We start from the raw sequence: 16,968 nt of genomic DNA on the forward strand, positions 1-16,968 counted from the left end.
ACAACGCGTAGCTCCTATGGCGCCATGTTGATAGAACAAGCACTCACCCGCCGTTAGCATTCCATTGACTGCCATTCATTTTGACGTCACTTTGACAGCGAATAACTTTACATCTGAAGCGTTTAAAGACTTTATTTGTCCATTGTTTATTTCCAAAGAAACACGACAATGTATAAAAGGCCACGTGACTTACTGTCTCATAGTAGAGGAATTACCGTATAGTACAGGAGAAGCTTGCAGGCAGTTTCGACTTACATTAGCTGTTTAAGTTTAATTACTGATGTTAACTAGCATTTTGGTTAGCAATAATTAGCCTGTGCCCATGTTATCTCCTTACATATACCTACGCTCTCCCTCCGTCTCTGCAAGATTGGGAATGATTGAGATTTCTCTTGGAACAGCTACCAGAAGACTTCCAACTGTCAGACAGGTTGCTCACGTCACATCTACGTCTTCAAGCTCAGTTGGAAGCTGCGCAGTAATGCTCAGCCCTCACCGGAAAAGTGCTTCTAATATCCTTCACTGGTCTCCATCCAGAGCAACGGGATCTGTTGGTTCATTTCTTTTACTGTCTATGACTGAAACCAGACTTTCTTTTTTTTTTTTTTTTTATTAGTGAAACATCAATACAAACTTTGTATTTTTGTATGCTTCATGGCAGTTGCTCAATAATGGAATACGCCTCTGTTGGCTTAAAATAAAGGTGCAACACTGCAAAGAGGAACGGAAAACAAACATTAAGACCTGAGCCTTCTCATCTCTGCCAAATATGGCAACTCGCGTGGTGCCAGACTTGCTGACGACCTGGAGGCCGCGTGAGCCAGCAGCCTGTCTGAAGCTCTGCTGGCCGGTTAACACGGCTTGTTAAGGCACGGGCTCCAGAACGCTCATTTCCTGACTTTGCCCGGGGATGGGGTACATGGGAAAGGTGTCACATCTGAGCCCTGGAAGGAAAGGGAAAGAATCTCCCTGTGTTTCAGACAAAGTGTGAAATAAATAATCAAAATAGAATTGCTGGAGGTGGGAAGCACCCCAAGCATGAACTCAAGAGTCTAAAAATATTCTGGCCTCAATTTGAGTTGAAACATGATTTCAATGGCCAAACATGAGTTCCCAGACTGGATTATTAGCTACTCATGTACAGCTCATTTGTATAAGAGCCTGTGGGAATTGGTAGCAGCAAGTAGGAGCCAATGCAAAGAGTTTCTCCAGGTCACTCCTTCTCTGTATGGGGCCGTCTGAGGAAGGTTTTAAAAGCAAGTTCTGGCCCTGATGCTCCTCCCTCAGTAAGACTCCTGCTATCTTCACATTCACACACCAATTCAGACATACACACAAACACACACACAAACAGTCAGCAGCTTCTATCAGGCATCTTTCATGACAGTCTTGTCTAACTTCTGATTCAAAAAGGAGGCAGGGACACAAACACACCACTCACTGCAGGCGCAGACATACGGGAAACTGCCACTGTGTCACATAATAAGCCACTAGAGAGAAACCGCTGATCTCGGACCAGCTGGAAGGACAAGATGGGTGTGTGGGCAGCTCTGATTCTGGCCTCACAGCTGCTATTAAAACTGAGCTTACACGTAAAGGCCCAGGCTTTAGGTAAGTGATTTTTGAAGTGTTTTAATTTGCTTTTCATATCAAATATTTAAATGTCATTACAATTTTAACAAAATGGTTCACTGATTGAGTGTGTTGCAACAGCTATGGTTGCTGCTGGAGATGACAATTAAAAAAATTTAAATAATCATTTAAATTTGAACACACGCATAAAGAAAGATGTCTTTGATTTTATTTGAATGCTGCATTTTTCTGACATCCTGGCTGTGATGTAATCCTCCATTTTCATTATCTGTCAGAAAAGATTTAATGGCTCCACTACTGGGTATTTTAACACACTATGTATGAGTTCAATGCATAATGGATAAAGCAGACACTGAAAGAGAATATCAAATGCAGACCCAAAGAACACAAAGGATTAGATTAGGTGTATGATACTCACTGAGGTACGAATAAAGTGCTAAATATCCCTGTCAGTTCAAGAAGAGATGAGGCACTCAAATATATTTGTGTTTATGGCAGGAGCAGATAAAGAATAAAAGTGGCGTCTTTCTGTTGAAGTAAAGTCATGCTGCTTGTAGTATCTGTCCAGCCAGATCAGCTTGATTACATTGGCTTCCGGATGTTCAGCTATCTGGCTTGTGTTAATTCAAACAAAGTCCCAGCTGGTCACACACATGGGAATAATCAGACATGATCTGGGCGCAATATTAAACTTCAAGTCACACATACGCACAAACTCTCCTCTCACTCTCTCTCACAGTCACACACAAATGTGTTAAGGTCACACACAAACCGGAGCTGCAGATGACATGTAGAAATATTGTTGATAGTTTTTTAGCTTCTTACAAATCACTCCAGTGATAGATTGCATACCTTTTATGCACCCATTAATCCCTACAATCTTTGGGCAATAGCCGCCTGATGTTATGTATAAAACAAGTCCAGTTTAATGGAGTTCATCATATATCATTTCCTTTGCAAATGACTTATTGTCTGCATGACTAAAATTGTTGAAAAGGAGAGAGACCAATTTAAAGCTGTAAGTAAGATTTTAGTAGCACAAAGCAACCATTTAATCTCTGTTAAGGGTTATTGATCAATATGAATGTCTCAAGGATGACTTCACCGGGAGCTCAGATTACAGGAATTCAAAACTCACTTTCTACTCTGGGCACAAAGACAAAGCACACCTTCAAAGCTGCTATAATCTATATCTATAATAACTAGAATGGCACACTGACAGCGCAGACCTCCGCCATGGCCAATGGTGCACTCATGTGGATGGTACTATTTCCCGAGTTGGAAAGTTGTTCTACTGACTTCGGTGTGGCCCATGAGCTTCAAGTCGTAATGTGAAAACATGGACGCTACCAAGAAAATGATTTGTACTTTAACGCTCAGAGTTGCCCTATTTCTTTGTAAGAAAGCTCTAAAAACTCACTGTAAACCACACGGTTAGCAACTAGCTGGTGAACATATTGGAGAATTTAGCAGCTAGAGAGACCGATATTGCTCTCAGGAGTTGGTAGGGACCATAAACAGAACTAAAAGAGATTGACTATTACACTAACTTTCACCAGGTGGACAGAAACATAACTCCAAATGAATGATACATTTGCTCCGTAACTGCTCGATGTGTAAATAAGCAACAGTTTGCTTACAAGTTCACCGTATTAACTTAAAAGGTGATATGTTAATGCTGAATCACAACTTGTCTCCGCTGCTCTCAGGTGGCGACAACAATTTAGATTTAGGCTTTAGAAGTTTTGGTCTCAAGCATAATTAAAGGGAACTGAGACCATAATATTATTATTAAACTATATTACATCAACTATAATGGATCTTTGCTTCTAGTATGCAGGTCTCTCATTGCTAATGTGAAAATGTGACTTCACCGTTTATGTTAATTACATGCTGATGTTAATGATGTCATTCCTTCATTACTACCAATTGTTGACTATGAACCTCTAAACATGAAACTACAATAAATCAGCTTTCAACATGCAAGCCCTCAAATGTGAAGTGTTTGTTATAAGCAGTAAAAAGCAGAATGTTGGCCATTTTATAGTACTCTGTAACTGATTTTTTGTTTATATGCTGGTGTTAAGGAGAGGACAAGACACCAGATTACTTTATGGCTTCCAGCTGAACTCGTTTTATGAAGCCTGAAATCAGAGGTTAATGAGGGGATGAACTGAGGTACTTTCTCAGGATCTCTGGAGTAAGACGACCCTGACCCCCACACAGGGAGGCAAATATTGTACAAAAATAAGTTTGGTTTATTACAAAGAGTTGTAAAGATTTCCAATTAAAATGGCAATTTGACAGAATAATAAAACAATAAATTAGATGGCAGATACATGTGGTCTTACTCTCCTCAAAGTAGGAAGGTTGGGTCGGCACGCGCACACCACTCCGGGAGACAGAAAGAGGAGACACAAGGCCCAGCACCGACAAGGACATGCACTACACGCTTATTTCTACACGATTCACTACAAAGTATCATGCAAGGCACTACAAAATATCATGCAAGTCACTACAAAATATCATGCAAGTCACTACAAAATATCATGCAAGTCACTACAAAATCTACAGTGTCGAGGCTACATACACACCGTAACAGAGTGTCACCCAGTGCAGTCTCACCACGAGGAGGCAGTGTGTCGACACGGACCCAGCCTTGTACAGGATCAAGCTGTGAGCATACATAAATTGAGGAGAGAAACCTATGTCAAAACTTCCATAAAAAGTATATCTAAAGACCACTTGTAAAGGAAATCACAAGAAAATAATCAACCAAGGAAAATAACCAAAAAGAAACAAAATGGTAAAATAACCGTAGAAAACAGTGACTGGACTGGTCCCCCTTTGAGAAAACAAACATACATTAGTGGCCATTCACAAAGTCAAAGTGTCTTGCAAATAATTTATTAGCACATCAATAGTAAAATATAGGAAAAATATAAGCCTACTTTGCAAGGACACAAACTCCTATAGCACAGTTAATACAGCCACAGCAGCTCATTTGTCAGTGGTAAACCGAAACATACAAATAAACTACAAGTTGAAAAACATTCTATAAAAGTAGCGCATGGCTTGTGGTGGCATAAGAAACACAAAAAAAAGGTAACATTTAGCTGAAATAAATTGCTACCACATGGCTAAAACAGCTGATAGGCATTACCGTCAATCTGCCCCAGTTTACTCCGTGAAGGACAGGAACTTGTGCCTGGCTATCAACCTAGTGGGACCAAAATCAGAAATCAACCTTAAGCTGTACTTGCTCCCTAAATTACCGCAGCCAAACATTTTCATACCTGGAGAATCAGGAGAATCCACACAATTGCAGTGCAGTGCAGGTAAGGGGACTAATGACTACACCTGGTGAGCTTTTTATCACTTCCTGATTGGCAACCGGTCACATGACCGCATGCACATATCAGCAAGTGTCACAGTAACTCTAAAAACATTCATTGGGGTGAATTTGTGCTCTTGTTGTTTTGTTCATTTTTGGACTTTTGTCAATTTTGGACCGATGAGTCACACTGAGTCAAAGAGAGATCTGTTTGTGTATTACTCAACAGGTGATCTTGGCAACCTAAATTACAAAAGGCTCATGTCTCTTTCGGTGAAAGGGATATTGGCACTGTAAGCAGGCATTTTCGGTGGCTTAGCCACTTTCAACTGCAATATTTTTTAAAGCCCCGGTGTTTTTGCTGAAATATGGCATGTGACGGACGCAACACGAGGAGAGAGTTAAAAGAAAAAAAAGTACAGACCTCATCTGGGTTAGGGTTTGCAATCTTGGCTGACATTGGCGATTTCTCTGGGAACATTTGGGAGCAATTTTGCTTTCTCATGACTGTGGGCCTTTCAGAGTGCTTTAAGGGTGCTTGTGTATTCATGATGCGTGCAGATGGCGGACTAGAAATTCACTGCACATCCTCTCGTGGCCTGCCTAGTTCCCAAGTCAGTTTATTAAAGAAGGACTCTAACCATGAGCTCAAGTGTACAGTGTCCCTCTGGCTTTTCACCCCCACTAAGCAGCTTGTCAGTAGATTTGTCTACAGTATGCCATACCTCTGTGAGAACCGTGAATGAATTGTGGCTGAAAATGAGAGCTCACATATATTTATCAGCCGAGCAGCTTCCTCTGTGGATCTAACAAGAAAATAATAATAACACCATACACCTAACCGTCACAGTACATCGGATTTGATTCGAAAATATACATCTTTCTGATTTCTCTGAGCCAACTCCGCCTGCCAAGTTTGTGCTGACTGACTGACACAGCGTCTCGGAAGAGCACCAAACACTGGGTCAACATCATCATCTTCTGCTTGTCGACTCAGGATGTTTATTTAGGGATCGGGGCGGCTGAAGGTTGTAAATATTCATATCTCATCATCCATTACTCATGTGCATTACCACTTCTCTCTCTCCCCATCCCTGTCAACAGTCTATGATCTGCTCACCTCGCCTGATTGCCTGCCAGACCTGCTGCAGGGAGGTCTGGCTGAGCAAGGGGTGAACGAGGCTTTCATCCTAACCTCCTTCAAGTTGCAGCCCAACACCGGAACCAGTGTGTTTACCCTGTACAACCCCAGGGACAACAGCAAGTACTTTGAATTCACTGTGATGGGGAAGCTCAGTAGAGGTAGGAGTCAATTTAAGAGGCTCTGCAATAATCAATACTTTTCATATTAACAATGGAAATTCCCATGAGCCTCAGCTGTACTTTGTTCACATCATACCTGCTTAAGATCAGCAGCCCCACAGAGCAGCTAGCAAGACTCTTATTGTGATTTGGACCCTTTACAGCAAGAAATCCTTCCTCTTCTATTTCTCGCTATAATCTCTTCCCTACTACCATCACTTCCTCTCCCCCTGCTCTGTCCTCTCAAAGCTGTGTTACGCTACCTGCGGAGTGACAAGAGGATGAGCTCAGTAACCTTCAACAACCTGGTGCTGGCAGACGGCCAACAACACAGACTGTTGTTCCACCTGAAGGGGATGCAGCAGCAGGGGCCGGGCGGGGTCGAGCTGCATCTGGACTGCAGGCTGGTGGAGACGGTCCGGGATCTCCCCGCTGCCTTCCAGGGTTTGCCAGCAGGCTACGGTCTGGTGGAGCTAAAGACCATGCAAGCCAGAGAGCAGGTGACCCATCATTTCCATACAATAATGAATATGTTTTCCAATAATGGTTGCCAAATGGCTTAGTTTTCCCACTATCTCAACAGGAGAGTTTAGACGAGCTCAAGCTGGTGGTTGGGGACACATTTGAGAATGTTGCTTCATTACAAGACTGCCATCTCCAACAAAGAGACTCTGTCCAAACTCTGGGTAAGGTTCTTTGTGCGGAAGCGAACGTCCACAGAGACGGCCAAACGTTTGACAGGAAAACAATCCCAGTGTTAAGAAAACAACAGTCCGTGTTTGTCAGAGTGACTTGAGAGCAGGCTCATAGAATCCCCCACCTCTGTTCCAGCTTAGCAAAATAACAGTCCCTTTCTCTTAGGGGTCAACACGAAGCAGCTGTCCAATCAAATGCTGGAGTTAACCAAGGTGATAAATGAGCTGAAAGATGTCCTCATTCAGCAGGTGACTACCAACAGCTCCTCTGAGGCCACTTAATCCCTGCTTTCTAACCCCTGACAGCTTGCCTGACTGCATATAAACTTGGCGTTTATGTTTGACCCTTTTCAGGTCAAAGAGACATCCTTTCTAAGAAACACCATCTCAGAGTGTCAGGCCTGCGGTAAGATCATGTCCAATAACAGTCACTCACCAGTAAATATGAATCTGAATGAATATTTTTGGATTCTTCAACACACAAAATAAAATTTGCAGATGATCAATGAAATGTGTTTTTGCTCTGCTGTTTAAAGGTCTGGGAGGTACTGAGGTGGTGAAACCAAAGTGTGGCTCAGGTGTCTGTTTCCGTGACGATATGTGTATAGAGACAGCTGATGGTGTTGAGTGTGGACCTTGTCCTGATGGCTACACCGGGGATGGTTTCAACTGTGATGATGTGAATGAGGTATGGCTTTGTGTGTGTGTGTGTGTGTGTGTGTGTGTGTGTGTGTGTGTGTGTGTGTGTGTGTGTGTGTGTGTGTGTGTGTGTGTGTGTGTGTGTGTGTGTGTGTGTGTGTGTGTGTGTGTGTGTGTGTGTGTGTGTCTTCTCGTGTTTGTACTGACCCCTTTTTTATAAGGACTGGCTCCGTCAGCATTCTCTTTTTTGCATGAGTAAAAGTGTCAACCAAACTAAAAGCTGTTGGGGAGAAGCCCCATTAGAACCATGTATATTTTTCAGCTTCAACAGAGCTCAAGTCTTCCTTCCTTCCTCTAGTGCCAGTTTAACCCCTGTTTCCCTGGAGTGAAGTGTGTAAACACTGCACCGGGTTTCCGCTGTGATGCCTGTCCGCTGGGCTACACCGGCCTGGCAGTGGAGGGTGTGGGCATTTTGTTCGCCCAGACCAACAAACAGGTAAAAGAATGGCTAAAATATGGAGGACATAAAACAAAATAAGACTATAATAAAAAAAGGGACATGTGTAAATTACAGTATAGATCAAATAAGATAAAACTTCATCATAAAAAGCATTTTCCATATAGTTGTGCTACAAGATAATACAGGGTAACACTTTCGATTACATCACTCAAATCATGGTGTAATAACTTAGTACATGGGATATTGATAAAATAGTAACTGGTCACCTATGCGAGGACAAATGTATAGCTGTCGCTATAAAATACTTAGTGTATGTAAAATTATAATAAAATACTGGGGACAAGAATTTTAGTTTTGGGATCCATTGTGTGTTCCATCTGATGATCAAAGCTGATATCAAAGAAGAACCTAAAAAAGCTTAATATTATATCAACAGATAAACGATAACCCTCTGAAATGTAGTAGAGTAGATAATATATACTTATGTGAAGTAAAGTAAAAGTACCTCAAAATTGTACAAAAGAACACTACTTAAAGTGAATGTACTTGAGTACTTTCCACTGCTCTTCATCGAGTACTTATACAGTAATAAGTATTGGAACTTTAAAATCAGAAAAAAAAAATTGATTAAAAGGTAAATTGTCCTAAAAACAAAACTTTGGATCATTTCACATCTTCCATTCATCAATTCAGGTCTGCGATGATGTTGACGAATGCAAAGGACCCAACAATGGAGGCTGCACAGCAAACTCAATCTGTCACAACTCTGTGGTAAGACCACTGTAGAATATTATCGGAACACTACACACATGGCTCATGTAGGACAGTTAATTCATTTGTGTGGCTGTCCCACAAAACCAGATGTCCTTATTCTTGCACAGGGCTCTTACCACTGTGGCAGCTGTAAATCAGGTTTCACAGGAGATCCGGTGAAGGGCTGTAAGCCAGAGATCAGCTGCGGCAACAGCCTGACCAACCCCTGCGATATCAATGCCCAGTGTATAGCAGAGAGGGACGGGTCAATCCATTGTCAGGTAGGATTTCAGACTTTTTTCACACACAAACTGCACATAAGCACAACTCCATATACACGCTGTCTGAGTTTCCTTTGCCTTGTCAGTGTGGAATTGGCTGGGCTGGTAACGGATACTTGTGTGGGAAGGATACCGACATTGACGGATACCCAGATGACAAACTCAAATGCAAAGATTTGAGCTGTAGAAAGGTAACTAAAGTGCAAATTAAATTGTCTGCAGATGAAACTTTGCTGTGGTAGGCCGGCCTTTTTTAAACTCCTTTACTGTAACATCTCTTCACAGGATAACTGCATCTTCGTTCCTAACTCCGGTCAAGAGGATGCCGACAGGGATGGTCATGGAGACGCCTGTGATGACGATGCAGATGGTGACGGTATACCAAACGAGCAGGTTGGTGGAAATGTTTTATCAAATGCATGCGAGCACACAACGGCCACAACTGGTGATTTGTTTCGTTATCGATTAATCAGTTTTTCTAGATAGATGTAATTTCTAGATAAATTGATTAACCATTTAATCTAAAAAAGGTCAGAAAATAGTGAAACATGCACATCACAGTTTCCTTACGCCCCAGGTGGTGTCTTTAAAATGCTTGTTTTGTCCAACCACCAGTCGGACTAAAATCAAAGATGTTTAATTTACAATCATTTAAGACAAAGAAAAGCAGCACATTATTACAATTAAAAGCTCCCATGGCATGAAAATGTCACTTTATGAGGTTTTTTAACATTAATATGCGTTCCCCCAGCCTACCTATGGTCCCCCAGTGGCTAGAAATGGTGATAGGTGTAAACCGAGCCCTGGGTATCCTGCTCTGCCTTTGAGAAAATGAAAGCTCAGATGGGCCAATTTGGAATCTTGCTCCTTATGAGGTCATAAGGAGCAAGGTTACCTCCCCTTTGAGAGAGAGACATCATGGCTTGCAAAGTCAAAGTCAAGGCTCCTCTCTCTCCTCCTCAATAGCTACAGACACAGAAATGGCACATTCTAAGGAAAGCTCATTGTGGGACTGGCTCTATGGCTATAATTCTGCACCAAGGCTGAATTTCGGGAAAGAGACTTCAGATACAGTATTAGGGGACCGCTAAGGTCTATATAAAAGCATCAAAAAAGCAGCATGTCATGGGACCTTTAAGAAGCTGGAATCAGGGAATTGTGGGCAATTTTGCTTGGCTTAAATTAATAGTTCAACATTTTGGGAAATTTGCTTTCTTGTTGAAACTTATATAATAAGATCGCTACCACTCAAATATCTGTCCTTCAAATATAATGCTACAGCCAACAGCTGCTTAACTTAACTTAGCATAACAACTGGAAACAGAGGAAAACAGCTAGTCTGGCTCAGTCCAAAGGTAACAAAATCTGGCTACCAGCACATCTAAAGTTCACTAATTAACACCTTACTGTATATCTTTTAACCCATACAAAACCCAATACACACAAGATTGTTCATTGAAAACAAATAAAGCTGCTGTGAATGAGACCTTTGTGTTCTCTGTCTGTCTCAGGACAACTGCTGGTTGAAGGCCAACGTGGACCAGAGGAACAGTGATAAGGACAGCCACGGTGACGCCTGTGATAACTGTCGCATTGTGGAGAACCCTGACCAGAGGGACACCGACAGCGACGGCAAAGGGGACGCCTGTGATGACGACATGGATGGAGACGGTATGGACATAAATGTCATCACCAACTCTGACGCTCTAGCTTATATAACCAGCACTGAAGGCCCTCACTGCTAGGATGCATTACTCTGTTCTCTTCTTTCCATTTCCATCCTTCTTTTACATTAAATTACAGACAGATTTCACAGTACACACATCTCTTTAAATCATGTTATAGAAATATGACTGTGTAGTACTATGGATGCTTTCATAAGCCAGCTGAGGCATAAGAAATAGCACTGCAAAAAAAAGAAATAAGTCAAGGCCAAAAGCAGTCTGACCCCTGAGCGAACACAAGCTTTGATCATTCACCAGCATGATTACACCTCAAAAAACCCCACAGGAGAGAAAACAGTTTTTCTTCTATCGCTTCTGCTTGACCTTTATGCATTTTGTGGGGCTGCTGCTGCCTCCTTGCGATGAATAAAAAATAGCATCTGAACACAAACTAGTGTTCACGGGCATAGGAAATGCAACAGTGCAACCTAGTGGTGAAATGCCAAATAACATGCTAATTGATTATTCAGTTTTCAAATGAAAGAATAGATGTAATGTCTCAATGTTTTTATGCATCCATTAATCAAATGAAAATGCCCTGATTGACATCACTCAGTGTAACAGTGTTTGTCAAGAAAATGACAGAAAGTATCTTGCTTACTGTAATCACTTTGATTGAATTTGGAGAGCAAAACTCAATTAAAATAAATCAAATCGATTAAGTAAACATCCCATGATTGTATCCATGTAATCACCATTGCATTTTGGCAACAATATAATAATCATTTCACTGGGCATCAACATGGCTTGTTTTGTAATAGGGCTGCAGCTAACGATTATTTTAATTATTTTTAATCTGCTGATTATTTCTCCGTAAATCAACTGGTCGATAAAATAACTAAAATAAGAATTTCAAGAGCCCAAGGTGATTTCTTCAAATAGCTTGTTTTGTCCAAACATTTGTCCAAAAGCCCAAAGATATTCAATTTACTATCACGTAAGAGAAAGAAATGCAGCAAATTCCCAAAATTAAGAAGCTGGAACTTAAGTAAAGTAAACAAAATCTTTGGTAGAAAAATTATTGCGATTAATCATCAAAATTGTTGCAGGATAATATTGTGTCGATCGACTAATTGTTGCAGCTCTAATTTGAAAATAGACTTTGTAGTCATAAAAATGTACTTATATCTTTTATAAGAGCCAAAGTCCAAAATAAGTGACGATGAAAACAGTATTTATTCTACAACAGGAAATATTCTCTAGCTGTACCTGCCGCCTCTGAATAGATCATACATGACAATAATCTATATTCACTGCTGAGAAGGAGTCAGACTGACTGCTAAATAACACCAACCGTCTCCTCTTGTTGAATGGCGAGCAGGCCTGAAGAACTTTCTGGACAACTGCCAGCGTGTCCAAAACAGAGACCAGCTGGACCGGGACGGAGACGGAGTGGGAGACGCCTGCGACAGCTGCCCCGACATCCCCAACCCAAACCAGGTCAGTCAGAGCCAGATGGATGGATGGATGGATAGCTATGGTGGAAAGTAATGTACTGAGTACATTTACTCCAGTACTGTACAATTTTGTGTTACTTGTACTTTACTATTTTATGCTAACTTATACTTCTATTCCCCTACATTTCAGAGGGAAATATTGTACTTTTTACTCCACCACATTTATCTGACAGCTACTAAGTTACTTTTGAGATTAAGATTTTACGTAAAGATATAAGCTTACAAAATACAACCCATTGTTTAAGATTAAACCAGTGGTTCAGTATTAACAATCAAATAATGTCATATATACTAATTTATAAGTCACAGGGGCCATTTTACTGTGGAACAAGTTCTATTTTTTAAACTTAAACAATATACAGTATATATATAGTACTTTAAATGCAGTCCCTTGGAGTATTTTTACATTCTTGTATTGGTACTTTAACTAAAGTAAAGGATGTGAGTGCTTCTGTGCTTTTCGTGAACTCTCTGCTGTTGTTTCAGTCTGATATTGACAATGACCTGGTTGGAGACTCCTGTGACACAAATCAAGACAGGTAATATTATTGTCACAGTCTCTATGTTGGGCTCTTGCAGATATCTGAATAGCTTTTGTTCCATTAATGCTAGTACTACAGCTTTTATTCATGTGATTGTGTCACTTCCTCTGCAGTGATGGCGACGGTCACCAGGATACCAAGGATAATTGCCCGTTCGTGATAAATAGCTCTCAGCTGGACACGGACAAAGACGGGTTGGGTGACGAGTGTGACGATGACGACGACAACGATGGGATCCCTGACACCATACCACCGGGACCAGACAACTGTCGGCTGGTACCAAACCCTGACCAGATTGACGACAATAGTGAGTGCTAGTCTTAAATGCACAGCTATAGCATTTTACATAAATGTTCAGATAAAATTGTTGATATTATTGCCTGAAAACCAACCTGGTGATCAGAGATAAAAGTTGATACTGTTGTGGCCAGGTTGGCTCAGTGGGTAGAGCAGGCGCACATATACGTAGAGGTTTATTCCTCGACGCAGAGGTCCAGGGTTTGAGTTCGACCTGTGACGATTTCCTGCATGTCTTCCCCCTTTCTCACCTAGCTGTCCTATTAATTAAAGGCGGAAAAGCCCAAAAAAATCATCTTTAAAAGTTCATACTGTAATTTCATCTCCACATCCATATTCTCCCTGAACTGTACCATGACATTCCTTTACATGTAATAATGGGCCCCAGTTTGCACACCCACGCAGATCAAACAAAAACAACCCTGAGCACATTAAGTGGAAATTGTGTTGGGTAAAAGCCTGCACCCAAATGTGACTTGTGACCACTTGTGTAAAAAGAAGGGCTCTGGAGTCAATGGGAGTGGAGTGTCAATTCAAATCAAGAGGGCCAAAGCCGTTTTTGTTGGCAGTCAGGGAGTTAAGTGATGTAAAGTGGAGCCAACACTTTGGAATATACAAAAACACAAAAAGTTCATTCACCTGCTTTGGAGTTTAAACATTACGTAATCAAGATGGCCACAAGACATTCAGGCCTTTGCCAAATTAAGCATCAATAGCCCAGAATGAAGCTTTTATGCCAAGAACCACCAAGTCTGGGACCTTTTTGATGTTGTAGCTGTAGCACATTCACAGTCTTAATAGTGTATCATGAGAAAAAAACCCTGCATTAAACAGATTCATAACCACACACTGCAAGACACAAACACCATTGAATGTGCTAGAGGAGAGGTTTTCAAAGTGGAAAGCGCGCCTCCCCAAGGCGGCTGCAAACTGTTTCAGGGGAGACTCAGTGAATGAAAGTGAAAAATGATTAGGCCTACATTAGTTATTACATTACTTATCAAAAGAAGATCCCATAGAATAGCCTAAATGTGTGTTTTTCCAAGCTTTGTTTGAGGGGAGGCCCACAGTCTCAGACTTTAAAAAAAACCTTGTGCTAGAGTAACTACACAGCATATCACTTTTAAGCACATAAAATAATAAAACAGCATTACTAATTCTGAAAGCACACTCGCACAGCAGGGTGCAGACCAGGTGAACTTCAATACAACCCATGTTAAACAAATACAACATACAACCTTGTTATTTTGCTAAAATATGAATAGGCACTTAAAGAAAGGACTTTTTTTTAAACTTCAGCAGCATATTTGCAATGTTTTGTATTGAGGCCTTGCAGCTCTGCAGTCCTTTTTGACATTTTTTGTTAAAGCCATTCTAAAATCTAATTATTGTGACAAGGCAGGAAGCACACTGGTTTTAAGGATTGAAAGGAGCTGATGACTGCATAATTGACGCAACACAATTTTTGCTAGTGTGTAACAATAATTTGCTGTCATTCTTAATTTAATTGGCTCCGATGTCCCTCAGACGATGGAGTTGGAGACGTGTGTGAGTCTGACTTTGACCAGGACAAAGTGATTGACAGGATTGACAACTGTCCTGAAAATGCTGAGGTTACCTTGACTGACTTCAGAGCCTATCAGACGGTGGTGCTGGACCCTGAAGGCGACGCCCAGATTGACCCCAACTGGGTTGTTTTGAACCAGGTGAGATTACTGAGTGCTGGAACTTTCCTCTTCATGTAGGCTACTGTGGCTACAAGTTAAAGCAGCCATAATCAATATTTTTATAATAACAAGGGATTAAATGACAACATGCTAGGGGCGTCACATGAATATGCAGCTCCATGGATCTTTATAGTTTGCAAATTGCAATAGACCAATCATTTAAGTTGCACTTCATCAGCTTATGAGGGCATCAAAGTGCAAAGTTCCTCATTCTCTCTTTCTCGCACAGGGAATGGAAATTGTTCAGACCATGAATAGTGACCCAGGACTTGCTGTTGGTAAGAAATATTTCCTCTGAGTTACATATCAGTCACTAAAACTCTATCTGAACATAAATCATTTCTTGATTACACTTTCTGTTGTCAGGTTACACTGCTTTCAGTGGAGTGGACTTTGAGGGCACATTTCACGTGAATACAGTGACTGACGATGACTACGCTGGCTTCATCTTTGGCTACCAGGATTCGTCCTCCTTCTACGTGGTGATGTGGAAGCAGACGGAGCAGACCTACTGGCAGGCAACACCCTTCAGAGCTGTGGCCGAGCCCGGCATCCAGCTTAAGGTGAAAGCACAAGTCACATTCATCTTATTTTTATCCCTGGACATATTTTCCACATTTCTGCTTTTCACTTCTCTCTGTTATCTGTCACTGTTCATCAGGCTGTGAAGTCTAGAACGGGCCCCGGGGAGCACTTGAGAAACTCGCTGTGGCACACGGGAGACACCAACGACCAGGTGCGTCTGCTGTGGAAGGACCCGAGAAATGTAGGCTGGAAGGACAAGGTGTCCTACCGTTGGTACCTGCAGCACCGTCCACAAGTTGGATACATCAGGTACGACAAAATTACTTTTAGAAATTCATCTACATATTGATTTGTTTCTCCATTGTAAAAAGGAATGATTCAACATTTTGGGAAATACACTTATTTGTCTTCTTGCTGACAGCGAGATGAGAAGATGAATACCACTCTCCAAACTAGGAGTGGCATCAATCTTCTAATCTTACTCTTTGCAAGACAGTGAATAAGCATATTTCCCAAAGTGTCGAGAGTGGAACAAACAACAAAGATTGTTTCTTCTGCTTTGTGTAGGGCGCGGTTTTATGAAGGAACTGAGCTGGTGGCAGACTCTGGTGTAACTATTGACACGACAATGAGAGGAGGACGACTCGGTGTGTTCTGTTTCTCTCAAGAAAACATCATCTGGTCCAATTTGAAATACCGCTGCAATGGTAAGGAAGGAACGCTTAATCAAAACCCCACATTTATTATTATTTTTTCCATTTTGAATTGCTGTAATGGCATGCTAGGTAACACTTTTCTTTTTCGCCGTTTGTTTTTGTTACATATCTTCGCATTACATGCGTCTGAAAAGTGGGACAGCAATACTACTTTGATTTTATTTTGTTGTTGTTACATAAACAAGACTTGTTGTTACATAAACAAGACTACAGCTGTGAATAGAATTAGTTTGGGCTCGCTTGGCTTTTAGATTGTGAGCTTGTCTTATGATACCTGACTTCTCACTTCCACAGACACCATCCCAGAGGATTTCCAGGAGTTCAGCACTCAGAACGGTGTTGACTCACTCTAAAGTCAAGACAAAAATATGATACCAGATCTCTAAAGACTGCTTCTGTGTGTGCGTGTGTGCGTGTTTATCTGTGTATTGATGTGTACAGTTTCAGTGCATATGTGACAACAATCACGTACTGTATGTGCATATTATCACGTCCGTTTTCTTTTCCCAATCGTGTCTTCCTATTTAATCATCTCTTAAAGACTCCAGCTGAGCTTATTATGCTGAATATTGTAAGTTATGATGATTTCACTGAACATGATCCAACTTGACGTGACATAAGAATAAAGAACCATGGAATAATGGACATTTTCCTGTATATATCTTCAAAATAAAGGGCACATCATCATAAAAATAGTATTTTGCTCCCAAACAGAGGATTTTAGCTTATGTGTAGCATTATAAAAGATTCTTTTTTTATTTTTCTTCAAAAATGTTTACATGTTTTAAAGATTAGATGTGTTATATGACATCATATAGCCACACATACTGGACTACAGGCCACAAATACACCACCCGGACGCAGGAGAATGACCTCTCATAATAATCCCCTACTTCCTCATGAGATTGGAACATTATCCTCCA

The 16,968-nt window shown here is 41.1% G+C and overlaps 1 protein-coding gene and 1 long non-coding RNA gene across 4 annotated transcripts; one reads left to right on the forward strand and one right to left on the reverse strand.

Moving 5' to 3' along the window:
• Positions 1-1,296: 1,296 nt before the first annotated feature.
• Positions 1,297-16,692, forward strand: thbs4b (thrombospondin 4b). Of its 3 annotated transcripts, none has more exons than XM_028601079.1 (22): positions 1,297-1,611; positions 6,032-6,229; positions 6,479-6,729; positions 6,813-6,915; positions 7,091-7,173; positions 7,279-7,330; positions 7,461-7,612; positions 7,922-8,059; positions 8,717-8,794; positions 8,905-9,057; positions 9,144-9,248; positions 9,343-9,450; positions 10,569-10,728; positions 12,103-12,221; positions 12,725-12,777; positions 12,894-13,087; positions 14,605-14,783; positions 15,034-15,082; positions 15,171-15,367; positions 15,466-15,638; positions 15,897-16,036; positions 16,340-16,692. In XM_028601079.1, exons 1-22 carry the CDS (start codon positions 1,533-1,535, stop codon positions 16,396-16,398), a joined length of 2,823 nt encoding a protein of 940 aa, XP_028456880.1. In that variant the 5' UTR covers positions 1,297-1,532; the 3' UTR covers positions 16,399-16,692. The 3 variants fall into 3 exon arrangements, with proteins under 3 accessions (XP_028456880.1, XP_028456879.1, XP_028456881.1); XM_028601078.1 differs by lacking the exon at positions 1,297-1,611 and adding an exon at positions 4,724-4,931; XM_028601080.1 differs by lacking the exon at positions 1,297-1,611 and adding an exon at positions 5,094-5,156.
• Positions 3,949-4,921, reverse strand: LOC114570661 (uncharacterized). The gene is made up of 3 exons (XR_003694556.1): positions 4,890-4,921; positions 4,757-4,813; positions 3,949-4,438 (listed from the first exon to the last, which is right to left on the reverse strand). It is a non-coding gene; the product is annotated as an uncharacterized LOC114570661 (long non-coding RNA).
• Positions 16,693-16,968: the final 276 nt, after the last annotated feature.

Source organism: Perca flavescens, chromosome 16 (genome assembly GCF_004354835.1).
Source record: "Perca flavescens isolate YP-PL-M2 chromosome 16, PFLA_1.0, whole genome shotgun sequence".
Taxonomy (NCBI): Eukaryota; Metazoa; Chordata; class Actinopteri; order Perciformes; family Percidae; genus Perca; species Perca flavescens.